The 14,092-nt window shown below is 39.9% G+C and overlaps 2 protein-coding genes across 10 annotated transcripts in view; one reads left to right on the plus strand and one right to left on the minus strand.

Annotated features, from left to right (window-relative positions):
* Positions 1-6,303, plus strand: part of usp22 (ubiquitin specific peptidase 22) — a 218,655-nt gene extending 212,352 nt beyond the window's left edge. For all 5 annotated transcript variants that reach the window (XM_073061028.1, XM_073061027.1, XM_073061030.1 and 2 more), the window contains 2 exons: positions 542-691; positions 2,241-6,303. In XM_073061028.1, the coding sequence (XP_072917129.1) occupies positions 542-691; positions 2,241-2,283 (193 nt within the window). In that variant the 3' untranslated portion in view covers positions 2,284-6,303. The remainder of the gene's footprint in view (positions 1-541; positions 692-2,240) is intronic.
* A 679-nt stretch (positions 6,304-6,982) lies between these two features.
* The window catches only part of LOC140735683 (tumor necrosis factor receptor superfamily member 13B), a 41,686-nt gene continuing 34,576 nt past the window's right edge, over positions 6,983-14,092 (minus strand). For 4 of the 5 annotated variants that reach the window (XM_073061036.1, XM_073061034.1, XM_073061032.1 and 1 more), the window contains one exon: positions 6,983-8,606. In XM_073061036.1, the coding sequence (XP_072917137.1) occupies positions 8,272-8,606 (335 nt within the window). In that variant the 3' untranslated portion in view covers positions 6,983-8,271. The remainder of the gene's footprint in view (positions 8,607-14,092) is intronic. The other variant, XM_073061035.1, reaches the window with a different exon arrangement.

Raw genomic sequence — 14,092 nt, forward strand, 5'->3', positions numbered from 1 at the left:
AAAATCATATTGAAGAGTCACTACTTAAACGTACCCTTATAACTTTTTGAAAATCTGATTGTGCATTCTAGATAATGTTTAAACAGTATCTAAAGCAGGAGGAAAAAGTTATCAGGATGTTTCCAAGCTACATATCTAAATGTTCAATGAAAACTGGTTCCTTCTCATAAAATGCCGCAATGGGGAAACTATTTATACCATCATGAGTTCCTGCCCTGTCCTGCCCTTTTATGCATCTGTGGTGACTCAGTCCTTTGAGACAATCCTAACACTTGAGTTCCTAACAGGATTCATCACACTATCATCTATTTTCATTCATTTCTTTGAGATTGCTGCTGCGAAGGAATGTATGATGTTGGAAAGCTGTAAAAACAAGTTTCAGTGTGAATACTGTGAAAGCAGCAGGGATAAACGAGCAGGTTAGGAAACTCCAAAACTCCACCCTGACGAATATTTGACAAATCAGTGTGAATATAGATCCTCCACAAGCTGTACATTATGTACATCTCTTCATCTCAGTAATGTTGTCCTTTTTCTGCAGGTATTCGCTGTTTGCAGTAGTCAATCATCAGGGAACACTGGAAAGTGGGCACTATACCAGCTTTATTCGACAGCACAAGGACCAGTGGTTTAAATGTGACGATGCAATTATCACCAAGGCTAGCATAAAAGATGTGCTAGACAGTGAGGGGTGCGTACCAGTGGCTAGTACAAAGTTTGGAAAAGGCTAACTGGTTTCCGATTCACAGTAACTAATTATCGATGTTGATCTGCAGTTTTTGCCTTTGAACTATTATGTGAGCACCCTATACACATTCACTGTTTCTGCAAAATGAGTAATTCAACTATCCACACATCTATCCTCCAAGTTGTTTCTCCAGATTCCAGAGTTTATGGCGCTCTTGAATTAATTAGGATTTGGTTTGTATGTTTCTTTAAGGATGTGGAATGCATGAATAAGTTATCTTTTTATTCTATGTGAGATCTGTAGATATTTCTGCACTGCCTCTAATAAGTAGATATATTTGCTTAAGAAACAGAAATTATAATATTCTAGTCATGATCTTGACAGTTCCTTCTGCAAATTTGTGGCTGTCTGTTATGCTCTTTTAAACCTGATCCATTGTGGAAAAGTATCCACTAGACTTGATCCTTGGCTTGTGTGATACACCATAGACTTAAAGTCATTGAGTCAATGTTTTTGTTCATCATTGTTTCCTTTGGCTTGCCTTGCATTTGTTCACAAACTTTTAGTTTGCTACACAAATTTCCAACTTAACCCAATCCTACTTTTGATCTCTGGCCACTTCAGACATCGCCACCTTTCAAACTTTCACCAGAGAGTCCTTGTATGCAAATCTTTGAAAAATTAACATGAAGGTACAGCAAGAAGTTAAGAGGGAAACTGGTATAAAAACAAGAAATTTGGTCTAATTATGTAAGGCCCAAGTAAGACTACATTTAGAATATTGTGTTCATCCGTTCTCCCTACTCAAGCACAGGTAGATGAAAAATGGTGAAGGTTAACTAGATGGATTCTAGCAGTGAATGGTTTATCATATGATAGATTAAGTTGACTGGGCTATACTTGTATTTAACAGAATGAAGTCATTTAATTGAATTGTACAAAATTCTTTTGCGGTTTGACAGCATAGATTCAATGGTGTTTCTCTTAAATGTCTTAGATTACTGTCTCAAAGTAAGGGGGCAACATTTTGCAATTTGAGATTTCTGTACATAGCAGGCAGTGAATTTTTGTAATTCTCTGTCCAAGAATAAAGTATCTTTTCCAACGCTACGAAGTCTCAGTTCATGAATAAGTTCAAGTCAGACTGATAGATTTTTAGCTATTAAGAGAATTGATGAATGTGGAATTTGTGCTGGTAGTTAGAACTGTGGTCTTTGAGTGGAAGAGCAGGCATAAGGGCTGAATCATCTTCTGCTGTTTCTTGTGATCCCTTCTATTTTGCTTATGTTTTTTTATCATTTGAAGTTATTCTAATTTCTTTTGTTGTTTAGCTTTCAGTGGGAGTTATATTTCATATAATGCTGAGCATGATACCATACCATTAGTTGTGTTTAACACACCTGGTATAATGTCTCAACAGCATTTGTGAGTGTCATTTGAAAGTGCTGTAATAAAGTTTGTTAGTTGGTTCTGGAGTGTATCTGAGTATATACTATAAGCTAATTGTTTTTATTATGTACATTAACTCAATCTTAATTTTCTTTTTCTGTAGGTATCTCTTGTTTTATCACAAACAATTCCTTGAATACGAGTAGCCTTATCAGACTGGGGGAAGCCTTCAGAACGATACACAACCTACCTGAAACTCTAAGTACTGTCAGCACTGAGTGAACCTACTTGACATTGGTCTGAAGGAGTGAGGCGGAACACCCAATGGAATGAGACTGAAGAGGCACGGGTTATCCTCAAAGCTGCAACCCACATCTCTGGAAAGGAAGGAGGGGGGAGGGTACACATATCTGCTTCTGTTCCCATGGTGCTCCAGCTCCAGCTGACCAAGTGTATAACAATAATAACAAACCATCCCATTGAGATGGGTTTGAGAGCAAATGGATGGTATTAATGACTTGCAGATACACTTCTGTGGATTTAGATATTGAGTACTGTATGAAACTAGTAGGCATATATTTTCAAAAGAATGGCCATTAAAACTGAATGCAGTACTGAGACAGGTTTTCAGTATGTATGTGTTGCCAGACTTGTGTAGATTGATGCAACCTGACAGATTTCTGTATTGGGCCCACATTTGTTTGCCTTCTAGCTTTTAGATTTTCCTGTCAAAGGTTCAGAGCAGCTGTACTGTAATGAAACTGTACTGGACCTTGATATTCGTTTATTGTACAAATGCTCATGTTTCAAGATGGCCTTACATCACAATGGTGGAAAATTTTGTGTCTGTCTTAAAACATGCATGCGTGTACGTGCATGCATAGGTGCACACACGCATTCTCTCTCTTACACACACACACACACACACACACACACTCTCTCTCTCTCTCTCTCACACACACACTCACTCTCTCTCTCTCTCTCTCTCTCTCTCTCTCTCTCTCTCTCTCTCTCTCTCTCTCTCTCACTCAATGGTGGCCGCACTGACTGCTCTGGATTCTTCTCCTTGATTTATTTTTTAAATTATGCAGTCTGGTCGTAGCAGTAGATTGATGTTTGGGAGCTTTTGCTGTCTTGTCGGAAAGAAGGATCCATGTGGCAGTCTAAGTGGCCTTCATTATATGAAACAATATGATCAGACCAGAGGGGCCTGAGACAAGGGAATGCTGATGAAATGCAGCCTGTTATGTTATTCTCACTTTTTATATTCTGTATTAGTTGCTTTTGGAACAATGTTCCACAAATAGAATATTCTGTACATCTTTCTTAAGCAGGACGGGATGTTGAGCAACTCCCAAATAGCTTGTTCCACAGGAGCTGAAGTTGTTCATTTCATAATGTTGTACAATCTGGATTAACAAAAAGTAAATATTTTATTTATACACAAAAAAAATCATAAAACAGAGCATAACTATGATTAACTGTTCATGGTGATCAGCAAGCATCCTGGATGCCATGTTGATTCTCAGTAAACTACCTATCCCATTAAAGCTTTATGGCACTCCCATTTGTTTGAATATCCTGTTAAGGTTAATCCCTCACTGGGCTGCTTTGACCCAATGCCTATATGAAATAATGTCTTCCCCTACCAAAGCAAGGAGCCAGCCCTTTGTCACTTGCTTTTGTGGTTCAGTTTTCATAAAATACTGTCATTCAAACTTGTGTTTCTGAGGACACATGGCATCCATATTGTGTTTACTGTAGCTCTGCATGTTGTGATGGATTTTTGTGTAGCTGCTAGCAATCAGGGAACCAGAACAGCGAGAAATGCAAGGCTTTGTGGAACCACATCCAAATTCTAGCCATTCATGTTAAACAGGGTAATTATTATACACCTAGGTAGGAGGTCCTCGCTTTAGCATCAGTAGCTAGAATTCCTCTTGGTATTTAACATAAAATGTGCAAATATTGCACTCAAGTTCTACAAAAGCAGAATGCAAAATAAACCAAAATCCTAATTAATGCAATGTAATTTTCCTCACGTCTGCAATATATGAGATGATGTCAGGTTTAAGTACAAGATGCACTTTTTTCCAGCTGAAGTATTTTTTAAATTTGAATTTCTAAGTTGTCTAAATTGGTTTCCATTCTCTTGCTCCCATCTACCCATCCCACCTCTTTTTTGATTCCATATTCCACCTTCCTATTAGATTCCATCATTTGCAGTTTTTTAATTTCCTAACCCCTCTCACCACATTTTTCTCCTTCATCTGCCTGTCAGCTCTCCTTGGCTGGATTTACCTCTTGCCTGCCAGTTCTTGTTCCACTCCTCCTCACTTTATACTGGCTCTTTGCCCTGTTCAGTCCAGACGAAGCATTGCAACTGGAAATCACATCTGGGTTTCTTTGACCAAGCACTTTGTCCCTATTCAAACACTGACTTTTCTATACAATTAAATGCTCTACTTTCTTGTTTCAGTATTTCTAAGATTGAGGTTCAATCTGGAATATTCCCTTCAACTATTCCCCTTTTAAAAAAAGAATGATTTAACTCCACAACCAGCTTCCCCCATTCCCTAGTTTGATAATCAATACTTGTCTCTGTATTTCTTGTCACAAAATGATAGGAAACTGTAAATATGTATGTTCAAGCCTGAAATTTAAGGAAAGGTCTCTTCAGGGTTCTTAAGTTATTCACAAACTGAACATTGCAGTAGGTATTTGGATCATGAAAGCCATCAAATTAATCTGCACACCAGGCAAACTGTCACCCCTGAGTGAACTTCAGTAAACCTGTGCAAGCATTTTTAATCGTCCTTCCATAGCTGCTTTTCAGTCAGCACCTCTGTGTATTAGCAAATTAAGGTTCTGCAGTGCTTTGCATTCCTCTGGAGCTCTGAACTCAAAACTCTGTCACTCGGCTTAAAAATACTTATGCAAGTTGAGTTTCATTCGTGTTCATTCCTCTGGAATAGGCCTTCTCAGTATTGGGTTTTCTTGTAACTACAGTGAAGTGTAGAACCTGTGCTGTTTACATGTAGGTGAATGCGGTGTAAGTCCCACGCGGGCATTTCATATGCCATCCCCTGTGTATCGTGCAGTGCACCAGAAACTTAAGTATTTGGGTATGGCATGGGCAATGTCCACATGGCAGTGTAAGCTACATCTTGAGAATTGTTTTCTTGTACATTTAAGGTCAAGTGACATTATTGTGGTAAGAAATCTTCCCTCCATACATTCCCTCTGAACTTCTTAATGTTACTGTGAAGATGTGCAAACAAAATGATTCGTAAAAGACTTGATGATTACAGATTTCCTGCACTGATTTTATCTGAAATGATGTAATAGCTAATGATTAAGTGATTTTAGATCTGAAAGTGAAAATAAGGTTTTCAATATAGTTATATTCCTGCTGTTAATACACTGCTAAACATTGGCTATAACGTTCATTTTGGTAGTATTTTTAGATGATCTCCAAAGCAGAATTGCCAGTGGCAATTACTTTTTTAAAGGGAGAGTTTCTATTTATTTTCATTCACAATTATGCAAAAATCTCAAACATGTCACTTGGCCTTCAGATTGTCAGTCATCCTGCGATGGACTCTTGCTCAACTTAAGCAGATGTGTAGCTCACTGTAGTGGAATGGAGTCATAACAGAAGTGAAAACATCCAAATGATATCAACTGTTTTCACACACTTTGCCCTCAAAAGGCTTACAAATAGAAGTCAGCTTCAGCAGTTTGATAAGTGTGCTCGGTTCATGAGCTTGGGTAATCACAGTGCATTCTGGGAGTTGCCCTTTTTATTTGTGGGTAATAGTGTTTGATATACAAAAGCTGCTTAAAAGAAAATGCATTTCCCAGAGTGCCAGGTGGGTCAAGCATTTCCCATGCTAAGGGTCATTTGTTAATGCACTATCCTCTATGAAACAAAATGTAAGGACTCCGATTAATATACTCCAGACAGGGTAATGTATATTTGTTCAGCCCCTCTATGTTATTCTAGTTCTCCATTTGTGGTATTGCCTGCAGTACCAATTTCATTTGTAATCTCATTTGATTTTTATTTTCCATGTTCTGAAAAAGCAAATGTCAAAATAAATCATTTAACTATGGGTTATCTGATACTGTCTTCATAACGCCATGGAGACCTATTTATTGTATCAGTTTGTATTTTCCTGTGATATATTTGAATATCCTGCCATAATTAGATGCATTTTTCATAATGCCTGTAAGTATGTACAATTTCTGATCACAAACTCTGGTAGCAAGAACAAAGCCTGCTTTACTCCACAGTGAACTTTAGTGATTCTAAGCTAGAATATTATCTCAGTGTTGCACAACGACTCATTTTCTTTTTAATTGCTGTAAACTTTCCTTCAGTACTTTCTAAATTCAGTATTTTTTCTGATTTGAGGTACTATTTTTCTCCACATTGCAAGGATCGTTCATTTCTGTTCCTGTGATTTAGTTCATCTCCATTATGTCCACACTTTAAAGCTCTATCATATTTGCCTTTTTTTATTAGTTCAAAGTGCACATCGTTTTACATTTAGCTTGCTTTACATTTTCTGATTTCCATGTGTAGAATTTGCTTCACAAGCCTCACTGGTAATACTCATACAGATCCACAGTATTTCGACACATCATGCCTGTGACTGTTTTTGTATCAACCATTACATTCATCATAACTAAATACTTATAAGTATAAATATTTTAGTCTTTTCTCATTTTAATGGATTTAAAGTCTTCCACAACCCAAGTAAGGCTAACTGGCCTTAAACTTTGTTTCACATACTTAATATATGAACCCATTTGGCTTAAGGTTTTTTTCTGGTTTCTTTTGGGCCCTTTAGGGCAGTTCCCAAAATCAAACAAGTCATTTTCTCAGCAGCCTCACAAAAGTTAATTTGAAAATGTTTTATTTTTACATAAGTTAAAGACCTTTGGATAATCCAGCAGGTGCAGTAGATTACTTAGCTGATAGTGCATGTGTTAATATTAGATCTAGTGACATTCTATCATCTTCTCTTACATTCCTGAAGTTGTGGGCTCTTTTTTGTGGAAATTTCATAAGCAATTACAGCCATTTTCATGTTTATGCAGGGTGTGCTGGTTGTGTTCAGCAGAGTCCAAACTGTTTTCAAAGAGTAATCCAGCACTTCTGAATTCCTTTCCCTACTTGCCTTTTCAACTTTTTAATCTAGCTCCCTTTCTGAATACAATTGAATCTACCATTTGTAGTCTTGGTGGAATGTAAATATAATTTCCAAAAAATAGACTTGAATAGTTGTCAATGTCCTCTTCTTCCCCCTCCCCCTCCCCTAAATTTTCACTTATTGTTATGAGTAGCAGCAGGAATTGCCCAGCTTCTCTTCCCCTTCCTATCTTTTTCTGGTATTTCCTCCTATCCCATTTATTTGCACTTCTCAAATTCAGCTCATCAAAGGGCATAAAGCTGCCTGTGGCAAATGCAAACCTGGGTAACCAAAATATTGTCTTGTCCAAGTCCTGACTATAAGACCTTAAGACAGTAGGAAAAAACTATTCAGCCCATCAAGTCTGCTCTGCCATTCTGTCTTGGCCTCTTAACCTCATTTTCCTGTCTTCCCTCAGTAACCTTTGACACCCACACTAATCAAGAAACTGTCAGTTTCTGTTTTAAATGTATCCAATGACTTGCCCTCACAGTTGCTATTGGCAATGACTTCTGCAGATTTACCACCCTCTGGCTAACAAAATTCCTCCTCTTGAGGAATTTCTAAAGAGACATCTGAAGCCTTTCCCCCTAGTCCTAGACTCCTCCCTCTTCTCCCCCCCCCCCCAAAACTATTGGAAACATTTTTCTCACGTCCACTCTATCGATATTTGATAGGTTTCAATGTTATTACCCCCCCCCCGTTCTTCGAAACTCCAGCCATCAAATGCTCTTTCATTCTGAGATAATCCTTGTTAGCCTCCTCTGGACAGTCTTTCCTTAAATAACGGCCCCACTACTTCTCACCCGTTCTGTGGTTGACGACAGCAGTAATCTGCCAAAAAAAGGTTTTCTCTAGTGCAGCAATCAAACTACCTTCAGTAAATTGGGGCAATCGTTGAAGCCCTGTACTCCCACCCCCACCCCAGCGAAATATGCACAATCACTCTCGTTGCCTAACGTAAGCAGTGGGGTTACTATTTATTGTCGGGTAGCTTCAATACTTGAGGTGGCTCTTCTCTAGGAAGCTCTCTACTTCCTTCGTGCTGGGTTGAGAGGGAGAGCAAATGATCTGAAACGGTTTGTTTTGGGGGACGCTGGCAGAGAGTAGAGCTCGTGTGTCGGTGGCAGGCGCTATCTGCATACACGGATGGGCCATACCCAGGTTTGACGACAGCTTTCGTTCTTTCCCGCCGATCCTCTGCTCCGAAAAGCAGTAGCTGCAAGTTTCCGACGGCTCTGATGATGGATCGGAGGCGATGCTTTGGTTCTGATCATCTTTTTCAACGCCCCGTTGCAGCAGTTTGTCTGAAGAAAAGGAGTTGGCCCTGTCTGTAGTATAGGACAGATTTACTGTGCTGAGATGCTGCTTTTAACATGTACATAGACAATATCTTAACTCTATTTAATCTCTTTCTTTCCAAATCCCCGATGCTATCCCGCATATTGATAATTTCTGCAAATCATTTTCAACCTTGTTTTCGTCTCAGCAGAAAATGTGGCCAAACCGGGCCAGAAGTCATGGGATGATGGCAGAGCTGGGTTGCTCGCCGCATAATATGGGCTATTTTGCGCTCCCACCGTTCTCACTATCTCATTGGCCAGTAACTGGTGCTACAGCCCTGCCCTCCTCCGGTGTAGCCCAAGCAACATGGGAGTGTGGAAGTCTGCTGTCCCTTCTGGAGGCGAGTCAGGGTAAAGGTTTGAGAGGCACGCATATTCAAATATTAACCTCCTGAAAATGTGTTATATTTTCAACTTAATACTAGTACACTGAGGTGTGGGTGCCGGAGGGCCTCAGTACAGCCCACTTCTGACTTCACATCCCCACTAAATTTCATTCTAACACTTTAAACTTGTTTTCTTGCAGACCCTCTAACACTGCGAATGTTAGTAACCTATTAATATCACTCCTGACTCCTTGAATCCCCTCCTGGACCTCTCACTTTGTTGCCACAACTGGCCTGATAATTGAATCCCCAGGTCCCGCTCTGATGGTATCTTTTTCTTTGTGTTGACTGTATTGGAACGTGTGTTTGATAAACAGCTCTGAGGAGGACTCAGCCTGAAGCAGTTCTGTGCTTTAATGGCTACTGTTATCTAAATTCACTCCAGAGCAGAGCTCTGATAATCTGCTTTCTGACCATTCAGATCCCCGATGGTACCCAAACTCTAAGCTGACCTGGGTCTTATTGCTTGTGTTCTCTCTAAATTTAGTTCATTGGGAAATTTATTGTAACATCTTAAAAGTGAGCTAAAAAGGTGTTAGTGTTAATAACATCTAGTAGCTTTGGTGGTGGTGGACCAGAAAATTTACTGGTTCAGTTCCACCAAAGTTCCAAGCCTAATGGATAATGGAATATTGCTGCATTCTGTGGTAATGCCAATCCCGTCACTGCTCCAAGATGTGGATAGATACTGAGAGGTTGCTGTTCTGGATTAATTTAGTTTTCTATTTGTCAAGGGAGCCCCGTTGTTTGGTCTCAGCAGTCTGCAAATTTTTTTCTGGTATTGCTCTCAGACAACTATCATTCTCAATCAATTTCTGACACAGACTATGAAACTTGCAAAAACAACTGGAATTAATGTAACTACTCTACATTATAACTTTTTTGATTTCAACACTGAACTCTTACTACATAACGTATTCTGTAACTAACAGTTTGTATGTTTAAAAAACATTTTAAACAAAGTTAAATGTAGCTGATGCTAGAAAAGTCAAGTTGCCCTAACAGGATGTGGTATTTGCTGAGTTGTTTTAGTGAACAGCCAGATAGCAGTGGGATAGGTAGTTCAGGATGTCAATGCATTGATGGAGAAGGCAGCTGAGAGTGGTACACTGAGCTTGCTGTTTTTGCAAGCCACTAGGAGGTGATATCAAGAAGCATGGAATATCTGTAATGGAGGGAATGGTTGATGAGATGACAATCTCATAGATTGTTTATCATGGATACTATCCATTTATTCCAGCTATAGAGTCGTACAGCACAGGAACAGGTTTGTGGCCCAACTGGCTCATGCCAACCAAGGTTACAATCTAAGCTTTTCCCATTTGCCTCTGTTTGGCCTGTATCCCCCTAATTTCCTATTTTTTTCTATTGCCTTTTAAATGTCGTTAATGTACTAGCCTCAATTACTTTAGAGCACCCATGTAGTTTCCTCTTAAATTCATACATTTTTTCCAGCAAGGGCAGTGAGTGTTGTCTGCCTGGACTTCAGCGAGACCTGTAATAAGGTCCCATGTGGCAAGCTGGTCTGGAAGACCAAATCCCATGGAAAGCTAATAATGTGAATTCTGAGACATAGGAAGCAGAGGATAGAGGTGGAAGTTGTTTCTTGGACTGGAGGTGAGTGACTAGTGTTACGGTCTTTGTTATTTGTTATTTATTTGAATGAAATGGGTGTGAATGCATAAGGCTCAATGAGTGGGTAATAGATTACATTAAATTAAGAGCAGTTGTTGATAGTGCAGAAGGTTATTGTAGATTACATGGGTCTTGATCTGTTAGGGAGGTGGCTCTGGAGTGGCAACTGAATTTCAATAGAGAAATGTGAGGTGAGGTGTTTTAGTAAATCAAACCAGTGTAGCATTTGTACTATGAATGGTAGGGCATTTTGGAACAGAGGGGCCTAGGGGTAGAAATGCATAGTTCATTGCAAGTGACATCACAGATAGACAGGGTGGTGAAAGGCATAGAGTTTTGGAGTTGGCACATTATCTTGCAGTTGTATAAGTTGTTGGTGAGGCCACACCTGGAATGCTGTGTTACAGAACAGAGTACAAAAAATGTTTAAAGGAATGTTGCCAGGATGAGAGGACCTGAGTTGATGAGAGAGCTTGGCAGGGTAGGTCTTTATTCTTTGGAACATAGGCGAATAAGTGATAACCTTATAGAAACATGTAAAATGTTGAGAGGCATACGTACTGTGAATAATAACCGTCTTTCCCCAGGGTAGAGTGAGAGAGGAAAGATTTAAGAGCGACCTGAAAGGCAACCTTTCTTTTAATAGTAGTGAGCGTTTGAACAAGCTGCCAGAGGAAGTGGTATGATAGTAACATCTTAGAAGCACTTGGACAAGTACAGGAGAGTTAGGTTTAGGGATGTGGGCCAAAGATAGGAAATTGGAACTAGCTAAATGGGCACATAGTCAGCATGGAATGAATGGGCCAAAAGGCTTGTATTCACGCATATATTTTGCAGGTGAGGGGGAGACAGCAGCAGCCATGTCTTTTGCACATTGGTTGTTTGTCGGTCTTTGTGTGTAGGTTTTCATTGATTCTGTCATTGTTCTACTGTGAATGCCCACAAGAAATTGAATCTCAGAGTAGTTAATGGTGACTTTGATAATACATTTCCTTTGAACTTCAAAGTCTCTGGCACCATGACTAGGTCTCGTGCACAGCAGGGGAGGGTGGAGTTCAGGAGAGATGTAATGATATGGTTAGGGGGACATTTGAGATTTTGTGGGTGTGAACAGAATTCCAGAAGAGCATGTTACTTCTTGGGTACGAGTATCAAGGATGTCTTTGTGCATTTTACAGAACAATATCAAGGCAATGAGAATGAGCAGCCACATGGTGAACATTGGCAAAGGATGAGTTCCTGAAAGCAAATATAAGGAGTTAAAGGTTAAAAGCAGCACCTCTAGATTTGTATTCGCTGGATCACTTCCTGTGCCGACAACTAGTGAGAGGAAGGAATGGGAGAACAGGGCAAACAAATGTGTAGCTCAGCTACTGGTGCATGTTGGATGGTTTCAGTTTCTTGGACCATTAGGGCAAAGATGACTAGTACAAGAGGAATGGGTTGCTTTTGAAAAAGAGGGGGACAAGTACCCTGACAGGGAGATTTACTAGAACTACTCAGGATGGTTTAAATTAGACTAGCAGGCAGGATTGGATCTAAAGTGATCATGTGTCAGATAAGAAGGATAGAGTTAGAATTAGAATTTATTTAAAAATCTTACATCCATCCCACGATATGAGGGAGTAAAAATCTTTGCGTTATGACGCCATTGCAATGTACAGACATGTGAATTTAAGTCTAAAGGTTTGTAGGAAGCTGCTGTCCTGTAGCCTGCTGGTCCTGGCTTTAATGCTGTGGTACCGTTTGCCAGACAGAAGCACTGAAACAGGTTATGGTCGGGGTGGCTGGTGTCCCCAATGATCTTTCAGACCTTTCTACACCTGCTGCTAAAAATGTCCTCACTGGAGGGAAGTTCACATCCACAGATGCGCAGAAGTTCCCAGCGATCAAGGTTGGTGAAGTTCTAACCAGGCAGTGATACAGCCAGTCAGGATGCTTTCAATGGTGCCCCTATAGAAGGTCTTGAGGATTTACCAAACTTCAGTCACCTGAGGTGGAAGAGACACTGCTGTGCTTTTTGCCACAAAGCCAGTGTGTACAGTCCAGGTGAAATCATTGGTGATGTGTATACCAAGTAACTTGAAACTACTCACCCTCTCAACTGCAGACCCACTGATGTTGATCGGGCTGAGCAAATATAAAGGTTATAGCACCCAAATCCAGTGGGTAGGCCAGGGTGGGGCATAAGAGGTTGTGAGGTAGAACTGAGGGATTAAATTGGATTTATTTTAACAAAAGAAGCCTTACAGGTGGGCTGATGAAGTCAGGGCATAGATGGGCAGATAGGAGTGGGATGTTATAGCTTAACACAGTTGAGGGGTGGACGGGACTAGTAGCTCAGTGTTCCAGGATACAGGTGTCTCTGGTGTGATAGGCTGAGATAAGAGAGGGGGGGATTAGGAAGGACATTAAAACTGTACTTAGAAGATCCTGGAGGGAGATATCCAATGAGGTAGAACTTAGACTCTCAAATAGTAAGAATTAAAGGGGCAAACATGTAGGGACCTCACAGTGTAGGAATTGTAGGATTGTTAGAATCAGAGTTTAACTTCCCTAATATTAACTGGGACCTCCATTATTCTAAGGGGCAGAATTTGTTAAGTGTGTCCATGAAAATTTTCTGAAGCAATACGTATCTCTACTAGAGAAGCTGCTAGAGAAGAATTGGATAGGCTGTAACTGTTTTCTCAGGAGTGAAGTCTCAAATGGCAGGGATAGGCAACCATGGCTGACAAGGGAAGTTAAGGACTGCATAAAAGCCAAGGAAAGGGCATATAAGGTATAGCAAAGGTGAATAGGAAGTTGGATGATTGGGAAGTTTTTAAAAATCCAACAAAAGGTACCAAAAATAGCTATATGAAGGGAAAAGATAAAATATGAGTGCAAACTAGCCAATACTATAAAGCAGGATACTACAAGTATTTTCAGTTATATAAAGAATAAAATGGAGGTTAGAGTTGATTTTGGACCACTGGAAAATGATGCTGGTGAGTTAGTAATGGAAGTAAAGAAATGGCAGATGAACTTAATGGGTACTTTGCATCTGTCTTCACTGTGGAAGACACTAGCAGTGTGCCAGAGGTCCATGGGGGTCAGGGAGCAGGAGTGAGTGCTATTGCTATTACAAAGGAAAAAGTGCTAGGAAAACTGAAAGATCTTAAGGTGGATAAGCCACCTGAACTAGATGGACTACATTCCAGAATCATGAAGGAGGTTTCTGAAGAGATAATGGATGCATTGGTCATGACCTTTCAAAAATCACTTGATTCTGGCATGGTCCCAGAGGACTGGAAAATTGCAAATGTTACTCCACTCTTAAAGAAGGGAGGAAGATAAAAGAGAAGAAATTATAGGCCAGTTAGCTTAACCTCAGTGGCTGAGGTTAGAGTTCATTATTAAGGATGAGATTTTGGAGACTAATGATTAAAAAAGGCAAAGTCAGCATGGTTT

The sequence above is a fragment of the Hemitrygon akajei genome, chromosome 11 (assembly GCF_048418815.1).
Source record: "Hemitrygon akajei chromosome 11, sHemAka1.3, whole genome shotgun sequence".
Classification (NCBI taxonomy): Eukaryota; Metazoa; Chordata; class Chondrichthyes; order Myliobatiformes; family Dasyatidae; genus Hemitrygon; species Hemitrygon akajei.